This window comes from Suncus etruscus, chromosome 9 (genome assembly GCF_024139225.1).
Source record: "Suncus etruscus isolate mSunEtr1 chromosome 9, mSunEtr1.pri.cur, whole genome shotgun sequence".
NCBI lineage: Eukaryota > Metazoa > Chordata > Mammalia > Eulipotyphla > Soricidae > Suncus > Suncus etruscus.
The window spans coordinates 97,074,996-97,087,839 of NC_064856.1; the positions used below are offsets into that span (position 1 = coordinate 97,074,996).

The 12,844-nt window shown below is 52.2% G+C and overlaps 1 protein-coding gene across 2 annotated transcripts; it reads right to left on the minus strand.

The window, feature by feature from the left end:
• Window positions 1–4,327: 4,327 nt before the first annotated feature.
• Window positions 4,328–12,154, minus strand: RAPSN (receptor associated protein of the synapse). 2 transcript variants are annotated; one of them, XM_049779716.1, is made up of 8 exons: window positions 11,963–12,154; window positions 11,267–11,605; window positions 7,735–7,893; window positions 7,276–7,374; window positions 7,043–7,165; window positions 6,651–6,704; window positions 4,752–4,951; window positions 4,328–4,421 (listed from the first exon to the last, which is right to left on the minus strand). In XM_049779716.1, exons 1-8 carry the CDS (start codon window positions 12,152–12,154, stop codon window positions 4,349–4,351), a joined length of 1,239 nt encoding a protein of 412 aa, XP_049635673.1. In that variant the 3' UTR covers window positions 4,328–4,348. The 2 variants fall into 2 exon arrangements, with proteins under 2 accessions (XP_049635673.1, XP_049635674.1); XM_049779717.1 differs by lacking the exons at window positions 6,651–6,704; window positions 7,043–7,165.
• Between the last annotated feature and the right edge of the window lie 690 nt (window positions 12,155–12,844).

Consider the following 12,844-nt stretch of genomic DNA (forward strand, 5'->3'; position numbering starts at 1 on the left):
CTGGAATCCCATATGGTCTCCCATGCCTGCTAGGATCGATTTCTGAGCACAGAAACACAGAGCCAGGAGTAACCCTGAGTGCTGTTGGGTGTGGCCAAAAAAAAGACAAAAAAGGGGCCGGAAAGATAGCATGAAGGTAGGGCATTTGCCTTGCATGCAAAAGGACAATGGCTTGAATCCCGGCATCCCACATGGTCTCCTGAGCCTGCCAGGAGCGATTTCTGAGCATAGAACCAGGAGTAACCCCTGAGTGCTGCTGGGTGTGACCTAAAAGCCAAAAGCCAAAAGCCAAAAAAAAAATAAATAAATAAAACAAGGCCGGGCGGTGGCGCTGGAGGTAAGGTGCCTGCCTTGCTTGCGCTAGCCTAGGACGGACCGCGGTTCGATCCCCCGGCGTCCCATATGGTCCCCCAAGAAGCCAGGAGCAACTTCTGAGCACATAGCCAGGAGTAACCCCTGAGCGTCACAGGGTGTGGCCCAAAAAAAAAAAACCCTAACAAACAAACAAACAAAAATACCCACAATAGCTCGAACAGTAACATAGCGGGTAGGGCGTTTGCCTTAAAGGCGGCCAACCAGGGTTCGATCGCCAGGATCCCATATGGTCCACTAGGAATGATTCTTGAGTGCAGAGTTAGGAGTAAGCCTGAGTAACCACCAGGTGTGAACCAAAAAAATTAAACAAAAATGGGCCCAGAGACATAGCACAGCGGCGTTTGCCTTGCAAGCAGCCAATCCAGGACCAAAGGTGGTTGGTTCGAATCCCGGTGTCCCATATGGACCCCCGTGCCTGCCAGGAGCTATTTCTGAGCAGACAGCCAGAACCCCCTGAGCACCGCTGGGTGTGACCCCCCCAAAAAAATTAAACTAAAACAAAAAAAATATACCAAAACATTATAAAAAGCAAAAACCAAAACAGACTCCTCTCCCCCACCAATAAAATAATCCCCTCAGTTACATCCATGTTGTAACAAAAAGTAAAATATCATCTTTTCATCATCTTTTCTTAAAGCATTAGTATTTTGTGTGCAGCCACATGACGACTTCTTTTCTTTTTTGGTTTTTGGACCACACCTGATGACGCTCAGGGGTTACTCCTGGCTATGTGCTCAGAAATTGCTCTTGGCTTGGAGGACCATATGGGATGTCAGGGAATCAAACTGCAGTTCATCCTAGATTAGCGTGAGCAAGGTCCATGCTAAATCAGCCACATGCAAGGCAAACAAATGCCCTACTGCCGTGCAATTGCTCTGGCCCACCAAGACTTTTTTGACTCTGCACTCAGAAAATACTTCTGGAGCTGAAGTGCTAGTACAATTGGTAGGGCACTTGCCTTGCACATGGTCAACCCAGGTTTAATCCTTGGCATCCCATATGGGCCACCAAGCACCACCATATGTAATTCCTGAATGCAGAGCCAGGAGTAATCCCTGAGCATTGGTGTGTGTGTGACAAAAGAAACAAAAAACAGAAAGGAAAGGAGAAGAAAAGAAATTACTTCTGGTGGGGGCCAGAGAGATAACCCCTATGTGCTGTCCGTGTAGCCCAAAAAACAAACAAAAAATTACTCCTAATGGTGCTTAAGTAATCATCTGAAATACCAGACATTGAATCCTGATTGGATGTATGCAAGGCAAATGCCCTACCTGCTGTACTATTTCTCCAGGCCCCCAAACACAACTACCTTATCCCCTTATTTTACTTTGGTTGTTTTGGGATCTTGGCTCTTAGCTCTGTCTCAAATGTTTCCAGTCTTTCATTGGCTTCAAGTGACACATCAGCAGAGTGGATTACCTTGTAGAAGAGCATAGTTACATTTTAGTTTTTGGGCCACAACTGGAGGTGCTCAGGTGTTGCTCCTGGCTGTCTGCTCAGAAATAGCTCCTGGCAGGCACGGGGGACCATATGGGACACTGGGATTCGAACCAACCACCTTTGGTCCTGGATGGGCTGCTTGCAAGGCAAATGCTGCTGTGCTATCTCTCCATAGTTACATTTTAAAGCATTTCTAAAACTGCTTTTCTGAAATGAGAGGTTGGCAGGAGTCTCCAGAGACCTCTGTGCTCTCTCCCTGCACTCCTTCCCATTCTACTCTGCCCTGTTAGCAGACAAGTCATCCTTTTATTTAATCTGCTGCTGCCAACCTTTATTCTTATGAAATTACTACTTTCCCTTTGAAATTAGAACTTACTGGTAACTTTCTTTAAAACTATGTAAATTTCCTATTTGTCATAAAAAAAAAAAACCAAACATTTTTTTTTGGGTGACACCCAGTGATGCTCAGGGGTTATTCCTGGCTCTGTGCTCAGAAATCGCTCTTGGTAGGCACAGGGGACCATATGGGATGCCAGGAATTGAACCACTGTCTGTCCTGGGTTGGTTGAGTGCAAGGGAAATGCCCTAGTGCTGTGCTATACCTATGGCCCCACAAAAAATTTTTTTGGGGGGGAATCACATTCGGAAGCGCTCAGAGGCTACTCCTGGCTCTACACTCAGAAATTGCTCCTGGCAGGCTTGGGGGACTATATGGGATGCCGGGATTGGAACCACTGTTCTTTTGCATGCAAGGCAAACGCTTTACTTCCATGCTATCTCTCCGGCCCCCCCAACAAAAAATTTTTTGAGGGAAGGAAAGATTTGGGTCACACCTCACAGTATGCTAAAGGGTCAGTGCTCAGGGGTACTCAGAGCCAGGCCTTCAAAGCATGAGCCTTCTCTCCAGCCCTCCTCATCACAGAGGGCAGGGCCAGTGTTTTATTTAAACACTGTGATTTACAAGACCAGAGGGATAAGACAGAGGGTGGGACATTTGTCTATGGTCCCTGAGCCTGCCAAGAGTTATTTCTGAGCGTAAAGTCAGGAATAACCCTTTAGCACTACTGGATGTGGCCAAAAACAAACAAAAAAGACAACAAACAAACAAAACCCCCACCGTGATTACAAAGTGGTTCATGATTGAGTTTCAGTCTTTTTTTTTTGGGGGGGGGGCCACACCCAGCGGTGCTCAGGGGTTACTCCTGGCTGTTTGCTCAGAAATAGCTCCTGGCAGGCACGGGGGACCATATGGGACACCGGGATTCGAACCAACCACCTTTGGTCCTGGGACTGCTGCTTGCAAGGCAAACACCGCTGTGCTATCTCTCCGGGCCCCTGAGTTTCAGTCTTACATTGTCTACCATTCCACCCATGAACATCTCCCAACACTAATGTCCCCAGTTTCAAAGGTTTTTGTTTTGTTTTGTTTTTGGATCACACCCGGCAGTGCTCAGGAGTTCTTCCTGGCTCTACGCTCAGAAATCGCTCCTGGCAGGCACAGGGGACCATACAGAATGCTGGGATTTGAACCACCGTCCTTCTGCATGCAAGGCAAAGTCCTACCTCCATGCTATCTCTCCGGCTCCAGTTTCAAAGGCTTTTTAAATTTTTTTTTTTTGTTCTAGGGAACAAAACAAAACACATTCCTTGAACACATTCCCTACTTGCTTGTATCTGTCTTGGCTTGGTCACTTAGCTTGCTCATGTTCTCTCTTAAATACATACGCCTTTCCTTCTCCTTGCCCACAGATCTTTCTAAGAATATTTCATTCCATAGAAACAATTTTGCTTCACTAAAAAATAATAATATTGGGCCAGAGTGATAGCACAGTAGTAGGGCATTTGCCTTGCACATGGATGAACTGGGGACAAACCTGGGTTCAATCTCTGGCATTCCATATGGTTCCCCAAGCCTGCCATTCAGCGATTTCTGACCGCACAGCCAGGAGTAATCCCTGAGCCAGACTTCCAGGTGTGACACAAAAACAAAAACAAAAAAAAACCCAAACAATCAAAAATAATAATAAAACTTAAAAAACTCTAAACTATTATTTTTGCTATGTCAGGGCTGAAATCTAAAGCTCACATGTGGAGGCTCTGTCTCTCAGCTCTCCGCGGAGTCTCCTGGCAAGGACATTTGTGCCTTCTCAGGGGTTACTCCTGGCTCTGCACTTAGGGATCACCCCCAGCAACCATATATGAAGCCAGAATGCAATATATAAGGCAAACGCCCTACTCACTGTACTATCTCTCTGGCCCCTTCCCATGGCACCTTGAGAAGCAGGATAAAGAGCTGGGGTGGGGTGCAGTCTGAGTCTGATCCTTTAAGGGACCCCACTTCTTTGCCCCCATTATCCCCACTCCTTGACCCTTGCAGGGGACAGTCAACACAGTTGGCACCGGGATGATGATTTATTTTTCTATAAACAGTGAAGTACAAAGAGGCAGGCAAGGGCAGTGAGGAGAAGGAACAGGTGAGGAGTACTGTGGGGGGCCGGGGCTGCAGGAGGGTGGAAGAGTGGTGGCTGGGGGCTCACACAAAGCCAGGCTTCATGGATGAGCGGCGGCAGTTGGGGCAGCTCCGAGTCCCGTTGTTCTGCAGGCACCTGGAGAGTCCAGAGCAAAGATTGTCCTTGTAGGCTGGGCCCAGCTTCCCTGGTTCTGCCCTCTGCAGGAGCTGGGAGGGGGGCCCTCCTTGGCTCTTTCTGTGGGGTCTTCTCCCTCCTCCAACAGTGTGTGTAGGGGAATCCCAGACAGAGCCTGCGCTGGCAGTGAAGCAGTGGGGTGGAGGCTGGCACCCCCTGGAGAGGCCCCCTTAGGAGAGATGAAGGGTCACCCCTTTCCCCCATGCAATGCAGGGGAATGTACCAGGTATAGAGAGCAAAGAGGCCCTTGTGGATCAGGCCTCAGCGTCTGCAGGGGAATGTGCAGCTCACCTGAAGTGAAAAATGTGGGAGCAGGGCAGGGCCTGCAGCCGGCTGTTCCTCTCGCCAATGGACTCCCCGCACAGGCCGCAGTACAGCTCTGTCTCCTCCACACACTCATGGAAGCGCACGACCTCGGAACGCAGCTCCCGCTGCAAGCCCTGGCTTCGGTAGATGCGCTCGCTCAGACAGTGCAGCTTCAGCTGGCTCAGCTGTGCCATGCGTGGGGGAGACCAGGTCAGGGCAGGGGCTAGGGACCAGGCAGGCCCAGTCCACTGAGCTGACCCCACCATTCAGGCCTAGTTCATGTGTGTCTTTTGGGGGAAAACCTTCCCTGCCCTGGGTCTTGGTGGCTGAGCTGATGGTGGTGGTGGTGGTGATCATGTGTGTGTGTATATCTGTGTGTCTGTGGAGCGAGCGTCAAATTGGTAAGAGATCCTCACCCCCACAACAAGCTTTTTTTTCTTTCAGATTTTAATGAATGAATGAATATATTTGGTTGGTTGTTTTTTGTGAGGGGTGTCCATACCGTGAAACGCTCGAGATTTAATCCTGTTGAGGAATCACTCCTGGCAGGAGTGCATCACTCAGGAGATGCATACTAGGTGTCAGGGATCGAACTTGGTTTGTATGTTTTTTTTTTAATTTGTTTTTGGGTCACATCCAGCAGCGTTCAGGGGTTACTCCTGGCTCTGCGCTCAGAAATCACTCCTGGCAGGCACAGGGGACCATATGAGATGTTGGGGACCGAACGTCCATCCATCCTGGTCTGGCTGCGTGCAAGGCAAACACCCTACCACTGTGCTATCTCTCTGGCCCAGGGATCAAACTTGGGTCTGCCAGGTGCAAGGTAAGTGCTGCACTTTCTGTACTATTACTCTTTTTTTTTTGTTTGTTTTTTTGGGCCACACCCGGCGGTGCTCAGGGGTTACTCCTGGCTGTCTGCTCAGAAATAGCTCCTGGCAGGCACGGGGGACTATATGGGACACCGGGATTCGAACCAACCACCTTTGGTCCTGGATCGGCTGCTTGCAAGGCAAACACTGCTGTGCTATCTCTCCGGGCCCTATTACTCTTAAGAAATTAAGCCAGGAACAGCCTGTAGCTGTGACTCTGCCACCATTAACTTCTGTTCCACGTTATATTCACAACATGCAACAGACTTTTGATCAGTCCAAGATGTTTCAGACACAAATTACTACCATCTAGCCCCCAGAGAAATACATCTGCAATCTTCTTCTAGTTGGACTCCATATCTCAGGCCAGGAACCTCTTTGAGACTAGTCTTTCTCAACTGAGTGAGGCCTTTAGTGGGATAGTCCAAAGAGGTCACAGGTAAAAATATCACAGAGGGGCACAGCAGAAAATTAGGGGATCAGTGGTAGGATGGTGTGTGACTGCTGGAAGGAAAAGATGTTCAAGAAGCTGCTGAGAAGCACTAGACCTATTTCCAGTCTCTGAAGGTATGAATTTGATTCAGGCCTCGTAAATTGCTGAAGAAATGAGGTTAGGGGTTCACACAGGCCAGGCTGGGCTCTGAGCACATGCTATGTGTGCAGGAACCCCACATTCACTCCCCAGAACCGCATGATCCCCCTGATCACAATCAGGAATGACTCCTGAGCTCGGAGTATCCCCTGAGCACAACCAGGCCTGGCCCCCACACAAAACAAAAACTAGACGATGGCCCATGTCCAGGAATGGGACTGGGTCCTCTACCTGAGCCCGGATCTCCTCATGGCCTGGCTCATGTCAGAGAGACATAGCCTGTGCAGCCCAGCAAGGAAAAGGAGATACTGAGGTATGTCTGAGAGGCTGGTTAGGTCCGCACCTACAAATGGGGGGCTTGAGTGTGTCCCTGTGACCCAAGACCCCGCCTTAGGTGGATCAGACCCAGGAATCAGCTCTGACCTTGTTGCCCACCTCCTCGGCCAGGTCCTGGGCTCTCTCAATGGTGTCCAGGGCCTGGAAGGAAAGCACAGGAGACACCATAGGTACCACAGGGCCACAGAGGCTTCTGTGCAGGGAAGGGGCGAAGGCAGCTCAGCAGTGGTTCAGGAAGAACAGGAAAAGGTGGGCGCTATGTGGGGATTCCCCCGACCCCGCCATCTTCATTTCCACAAATTGCCCTGCTTCGCCCTTCCAAGGCTCAGGTTCCTTGGGCAAGTCCTGGACCTCTGTGAGCCTGGAAGATGACTGGGAACAACCTCTGGGAAGGGATAGGTGAGGGTGTGTGTTTAGACAAAGGGATCTGAAAGGACCCCCACCCCAGGGTGATTGGGAGCACTGGGACCCCCTCTCACCTTGTCTAGCACCTTCCTGGCCACCCAGCATTTGGCCACACCCAGCAGCACCTGCACTTGGCCCAGGCGGTTTCCGATTTCAGTTAAGATGCTTAGGGCAGAGTCATACCTGGGGAAGGCAGTCTACAAAGCGGGGGGAGGAGTCAGGCCTACTTGAGGCAGAATTAAGTAGACCCGGGGGCAGAGTCAGGCTGGCCAGCCCAGAACCTCTGCCAGCCCGTTGCCCACCTCACCTCCAGGTCCCCTCGGCTCCGGTGGATGTCAGCGAAGCAAAGCAGGCAGAGGGCCTGCAGGGGCCGGTCCCCGTGCTGCAGGGCGATCTTCATGGACTCCTGCAGGTAGAGGCACTCAGATACTCCAGCCCCCCAAAGGGGTGCTCTCTTTTCTTGGGGAGCTCCTGGATGAAGCACCATTCTGAGCCCAGTGCTCACCCACTATTCTGGACAGAGGCCCCAGTGCATGGGTAACGTGGCTCAAAAGTGACAGACTGGACCCCGGAAGAGATCAGGGAGAAAGGGTTCTCTGGTCCAGATATGCTACCCCTCCCCAAGTTTCAAGATTCAATGTGTGCAGGGCAATGGGAGGAGGGCTGGAAGGGAGGGAAGAAAACAGAGTGGGTGGGTGTTGGCACCCTTGCTGGGCTACTTGGAAAGAGGAGGTCCTGGCCACCCACCCCTTTCCTCCTGGCCCACCTCACAACACTCCATGGCACTGCCCAGGTGGCCCAGTAGGCGGTAAGCCACAGCCATGTGGTACTGGCTCATGGCTCGGTACTTGAGGCTCCAGCCTTTGCCATAGTCGTTGACCAGCTCGGCAGCCTTGCAGGGGAAGAACAGGGCTTTCTCATAGTCCTGTGGAGGGAGACAGGGGGGAGACACCAGGCAAGGGGCAGTTTGAGGGGCAGGAGCTCCAGCACCCAAGGGTGCCACTTACTCCTTCCAGGGCGGGGCAGAGACTTTCCCTCCCAGTGCAGATGGCAGCTACTGCAGGAGGTGGGGTAGGAGAGTGGGGACTTCATCTGGGGGTTGCTTTGACTCAGCCAGCACACTTGTTTCTGTACTGGGGCCAGGAGTGTGCTGGGGGCTGGTAGGGGAGAAGGGGAACACATAGGAAGAAACTCAGGGCTGCACTAATGTCAGTCATGTGTAACTCACTTCTACTATATGTGCTCTCTCTGACTCCCAATAGGAATTTTTTTTTTTTTTTGAGTCACACTTGGCAGTACTCAGGGACTACTCCTGGCTCTGTGCTCAGAAACCATTGCTAGCAGGCTCAGGGGCCCATATGGGATGCCAGGATTTGAACCACCGTCCATCCTGGATCGGCTGCTTGCAAGGCAAATGCCCTAACACTGTGCTATCTCCGCCCCCCGATAGGATTTTACGTTTGTTGTTTTGGTTTGGTATTTTTTTAGGGTCATAATCGGTGGCATTTAGGAATCACTCCTGGCAGGCTGGGGGACCACATGGGATGCTGGGAATCGAAGCTGGGTGGGCTGTGTGCAAGGCAAATGCCCTACCCTCTGTGCTATTACTCTGGCCCCGTTGTTTCGTTTTGTTTTGTTTTGTTTTGTGGCAATACTCAAAGGTACTCAGCCTTACTCCTGGCTCTGCAGTCAGGAATCACTCCTCGTAGGCTTGGGAGACTATATGCCATGGTGGGGATTAAACCTGGTCAGCTACATGCAAGGCAAGTGCCTTAATGTTATACTATCTTTCTGGCTTCCCTGATATATTCTTACCCAAAAAACCTGATATAAATCAGAATCTGTTGTTTTTGTTGTTGTTTTGGTTTTGGGTCATACCCAGACGTGTTTAAGACGTGTTATTCCTGGCTCTGTGCTCAAGAATCACTCCGATGAGCACAGGAGATCATATGGGATGCCAGGGATCTAACCCAAATCGACCTGGTGCAAGACAAACGTACCGCCCCTGTATTATGGCTCCTTGGCATTTTTAAGCATATGCCCTGCTGTTGGTCCTCAGGATATTCCAAACTGAAAGTGACATAAATGAGGGCTCATATCATAAGACCAGAAGGGGCCCTGAAGGGGAAAAGATTGAGACATCCTTTTTTTTTTTTTGTTTGTTTTTCAGGCCACAGGGGTTTGATGCTCAGGGGTTACTCCTGGCTAAGCACTCAGAAATTGCCCCTGGCTTGGGGGGACCATATGGGACGCTGGGGGATTGAACCGGGATTGAACTGCCGTCCTTCCTTGGCTAGCGCTTGTAAGGCAGACACCTTACCTCTAGCGCCACCTTGCCAGCCCCGAGACATCCTTATCTAACTCAGGCCAAGGCAAGACCTGTGTGTTCCAGTCAGAGGTATACAGGGAAGGAACAAGTGAGTGGCTCCTGGGGCCACAGTGAGATTCAGATGGAACATTCCACCACTCAAATCTCGTCTCACTGGGTCATGGGAAGGGAAGAATTCTCATTTCGAAGAGCTGCAGAAACTATATCCAAGGCCACGGGAAACTCTGTTCCAATTCAACAAGCCCAGGGAAATGGCAAATTGTTATAGAATGCAGTTATTATAGAAATGATGGCACAGAGGCCAAAATGGTAATACACGATGTTGAATGTTTGCCTTGCACACAGCTGACCGGGGTTCAATCCCCAGAATTCCCTATATGATCCCCTTAGCCTGCCAGGAGTAATTTCAGAGTGCAGACCCAGGAGTAAACCCTGAGCACCGCCACTGGATGAAGCTTCTTTTGTTTGGGAGGGGCCCACACCCAGCAATGCTCAGAGCTTACTCCTGGCTCAGCACTCAGTAATCACTCCTGGTAGTACTCAGGGGAACCATGTATGGGGCTGGGGATCAAGCCTGGGTTGGCCACAAGACCAATGGCCTGGGTTTATCTGATCTGATCATTTGACTTGGGGGCCATTCCTGGCTCCCAGCTATGCTCACAGACTACACATCGCCAGGGATCAAACCTAGGCTTCAGCAGCAGGTTACGCAGAAATATGAGGGTGGGGTGACACGAGCTCCAGCTCTTTGAATCCTCTCTTTGGTGCTATTGTGCTGGTGATGGACCCTCCCTTCCCCAGCAGTGTGAGCTTGACAGTTCAGTGCCAGAGCAGCTGGGGACTCACCAGGGCCACTCCTGGCAGAGTTGGGGACCCTGCAGTGTCAGGGATAGGATTCAGAGCTACCTGTATGCCAGGCATGTGTTCAACCAGAGTGGGCCCTAGCTCTGTCCCCTGGCCGAGTCTTGTTTTGTTTTGAAGGCCACAGCTGGCAGACTTCAGGGCTTACTCCTGCTCTGTGTGTAGGGATCACTGCTGGCTGGGTTTGGGGGAGAAAGGAACGCATATACAGTGCCCTGGATTTGAATCTGGGTTGGTATTTTCAAGGCAAGCATCTTAAACTATCACTTCCCAGTCCTTCCTGGGCAAGTCGTTTTTGTTGGTTTGTTTGGGGGCCAAACCTGGTGGTAATAAGGGAATCACTTCCAGAAGGCTCAGGGGACCATATGGGTAGCCGAAGATAGAACCTGGAGTGGCTGCATGCAAGACAACTGTGCTCCTGCTCCCCCTGGGCAAGTTTGTTCTTTTTTTTTTTTTTTTTGGTCACACCTGGCAGTGCTCAGAAAGAGCTCCTGGCAGGCTCGGGGGACCAAATGGGATACCGGGAATCGAACCCTGATCCGTCCTGTCCCAGGTCCACCACAAGACAAATGTCCTATAGCTTTGCTATCGCTCTAGGCCCCTTTGGCAAGTTCTTTTTTTTGGGGGGGGGGGGTGTCACACCCTGCAGCGCTCAGGGGCTACTCCTGGCTCTATGCTCAGAAATCGCTCCTGGCAGGCTCGGGGGGACCATTAGGATGTCAGGAATTGAACCACTGTCCTTCTGTATCCAAGGCAAACGCCTTATCTCCAAGCTATCTCTCTGGCCCCCTTGGGCAAGTCTTGACCTAAGCAATAGGGAGGCTGAGAGTCAAAAGACAACAGGGAGGGGCCGGGAAGGTGGCGCTAGAGGTAAGGTGTCTGCCTTGCAAGTGCTAGCGTAGGACGGAGGACCACCGAGGTTCGATCCCCCGGTGTCCCATATGGTCCTCCCAAGCCAGGGGCTATTTCTGAGCACATAGCCAGGAGTAACCCCTGAGCGTCAAATGGGTGTGGCCCAAAAAACAAAACAAAAGACAACAGGGAGTGTCACTCAGGGGAGCTGTGGGGAAGCCCATCCTACGTCCCCCTACCCAGGGCCCCGGCGCACCTTGACCTGGGCATAGAAGCTGCCCAGACTGCAGCAGACCCGGCACTCGAGCATGGTGTCGTCGTTGTTGTGCGCATAGCGCAAGGCCTTCTCGAAGTTCTCCAGGGCCTTCTGGAAGACGCTGAGGCCCAGGAAGGCATTGCCCATGCTTAGGCTGACCTGGCCGCCGAGCTGGGCACTCGCCCTGGTGCCCGGCAGGCCGAGGCACGTCTTGCAGTAGGAGATGGTCTTGTGGAACTCACATAGCTTCTCGTTGCTGCGCGCCAGGTTCAGGTAGCTCTCGAGCAAGAAGTCGGCGTCCTCCAGCGCCCGTGCAGTGTCGATCTGCACCACGGCAAACTGGCCAGGTGGGAGACACGCGGGGCCCATCAAGCCAATCGCTGGGATGAGGGGTGGGTGTCTCCTGTTCACCCCCCCTCTCCTCTCCTGAACCCACACACCCACCTCTAGCCTCAAGACCCAGGATTGAGATTCCTACAAACCCAAACCCAAACCCAAACCCCCGAGATTGAAGTTCAAGGCCACAAGGAAATCAGCAGCTGATACCCACATCCAAAGGCCCGGGGCCTGCAGTGCAGATGCAGAGACTCTTAGGCAACCTCCCTGCTCCCTCTAGGCTGTGGGGTTCAGGAGTTCCGGGCAGCAGATCCCAGGGAAGAAAGGCAGCCCTGCCCCTCCAGCCCCTGCTGTGCCCACCTTCAGCATCTCCTTGTAGCGGCCCATCTCCGAGTGGGCCGTGACCAGGCAGCCCAGCACCCGGAAACGCCCCACCAGGTCAGAGCTCTTCTCCAACACTCGCACCCACACCTGCAGCGCCTTCTCCGTCTGGTTCGACTGGTATAGATGGAGCCCCTTCTCGATCTGCTGCTTGGTCTGATCCTGTCCCATCTTCCTGGCCCCACAACTGAGGATCCCCCCTTGGGCCAGCTCCGAGCCTCTAGGCACTTATCATTGTTATGGGAGCCCCCTAAAAACAGCACTGGGCAGGCGTCTGAGCAGAGCCAGAATGGAAAGCGGGCGCCACTGGGAACAAAGCTGCTGTAGCCCTAATCTGCAGCTGTCCCTGCCAGTTGAGGCCACGTGGGCTGCTGAGGAATGTCAGCAGCAAGGTCACGCAGGCGCACGGAGAGGTGGCTTCTCAGGGGTGCAGTGACCCTGGCACCCCCTGGATATCTCTTTGACTCCTCTGCCACTAGCCCAGCTCCAAGGTTCAGGTAGGGCAGGCCCAGATGCCATCTGGCCAAGGAGCAGCCTGCTGTAGAGAAAATCGGAAGGGGATGGGGCTGGTACAAACCTGAACATGGGCTGGGACAAGTGCAGGCCAGCACCCGCTGCCTCCCCAGGCACCCCCCATATCTGTGTGTGCCCGCACTACCCCCAATAGTTCTGGCTCTGATGTCCAATGTCACTGAAACCACAGGGCCATTACAACCTCCTCTGGGCTCTTTTCTTTCTAAAATGATGGGAAGAGGGGCCAGAGTGATAGCATGGGGCTGGGCGGTAGCCTTGCATGCAGCTGTTCCGTGGTCAAGACTTTACAGTCTAAATGGTCTCTGACATATGGCTGCCTGCTAAGTG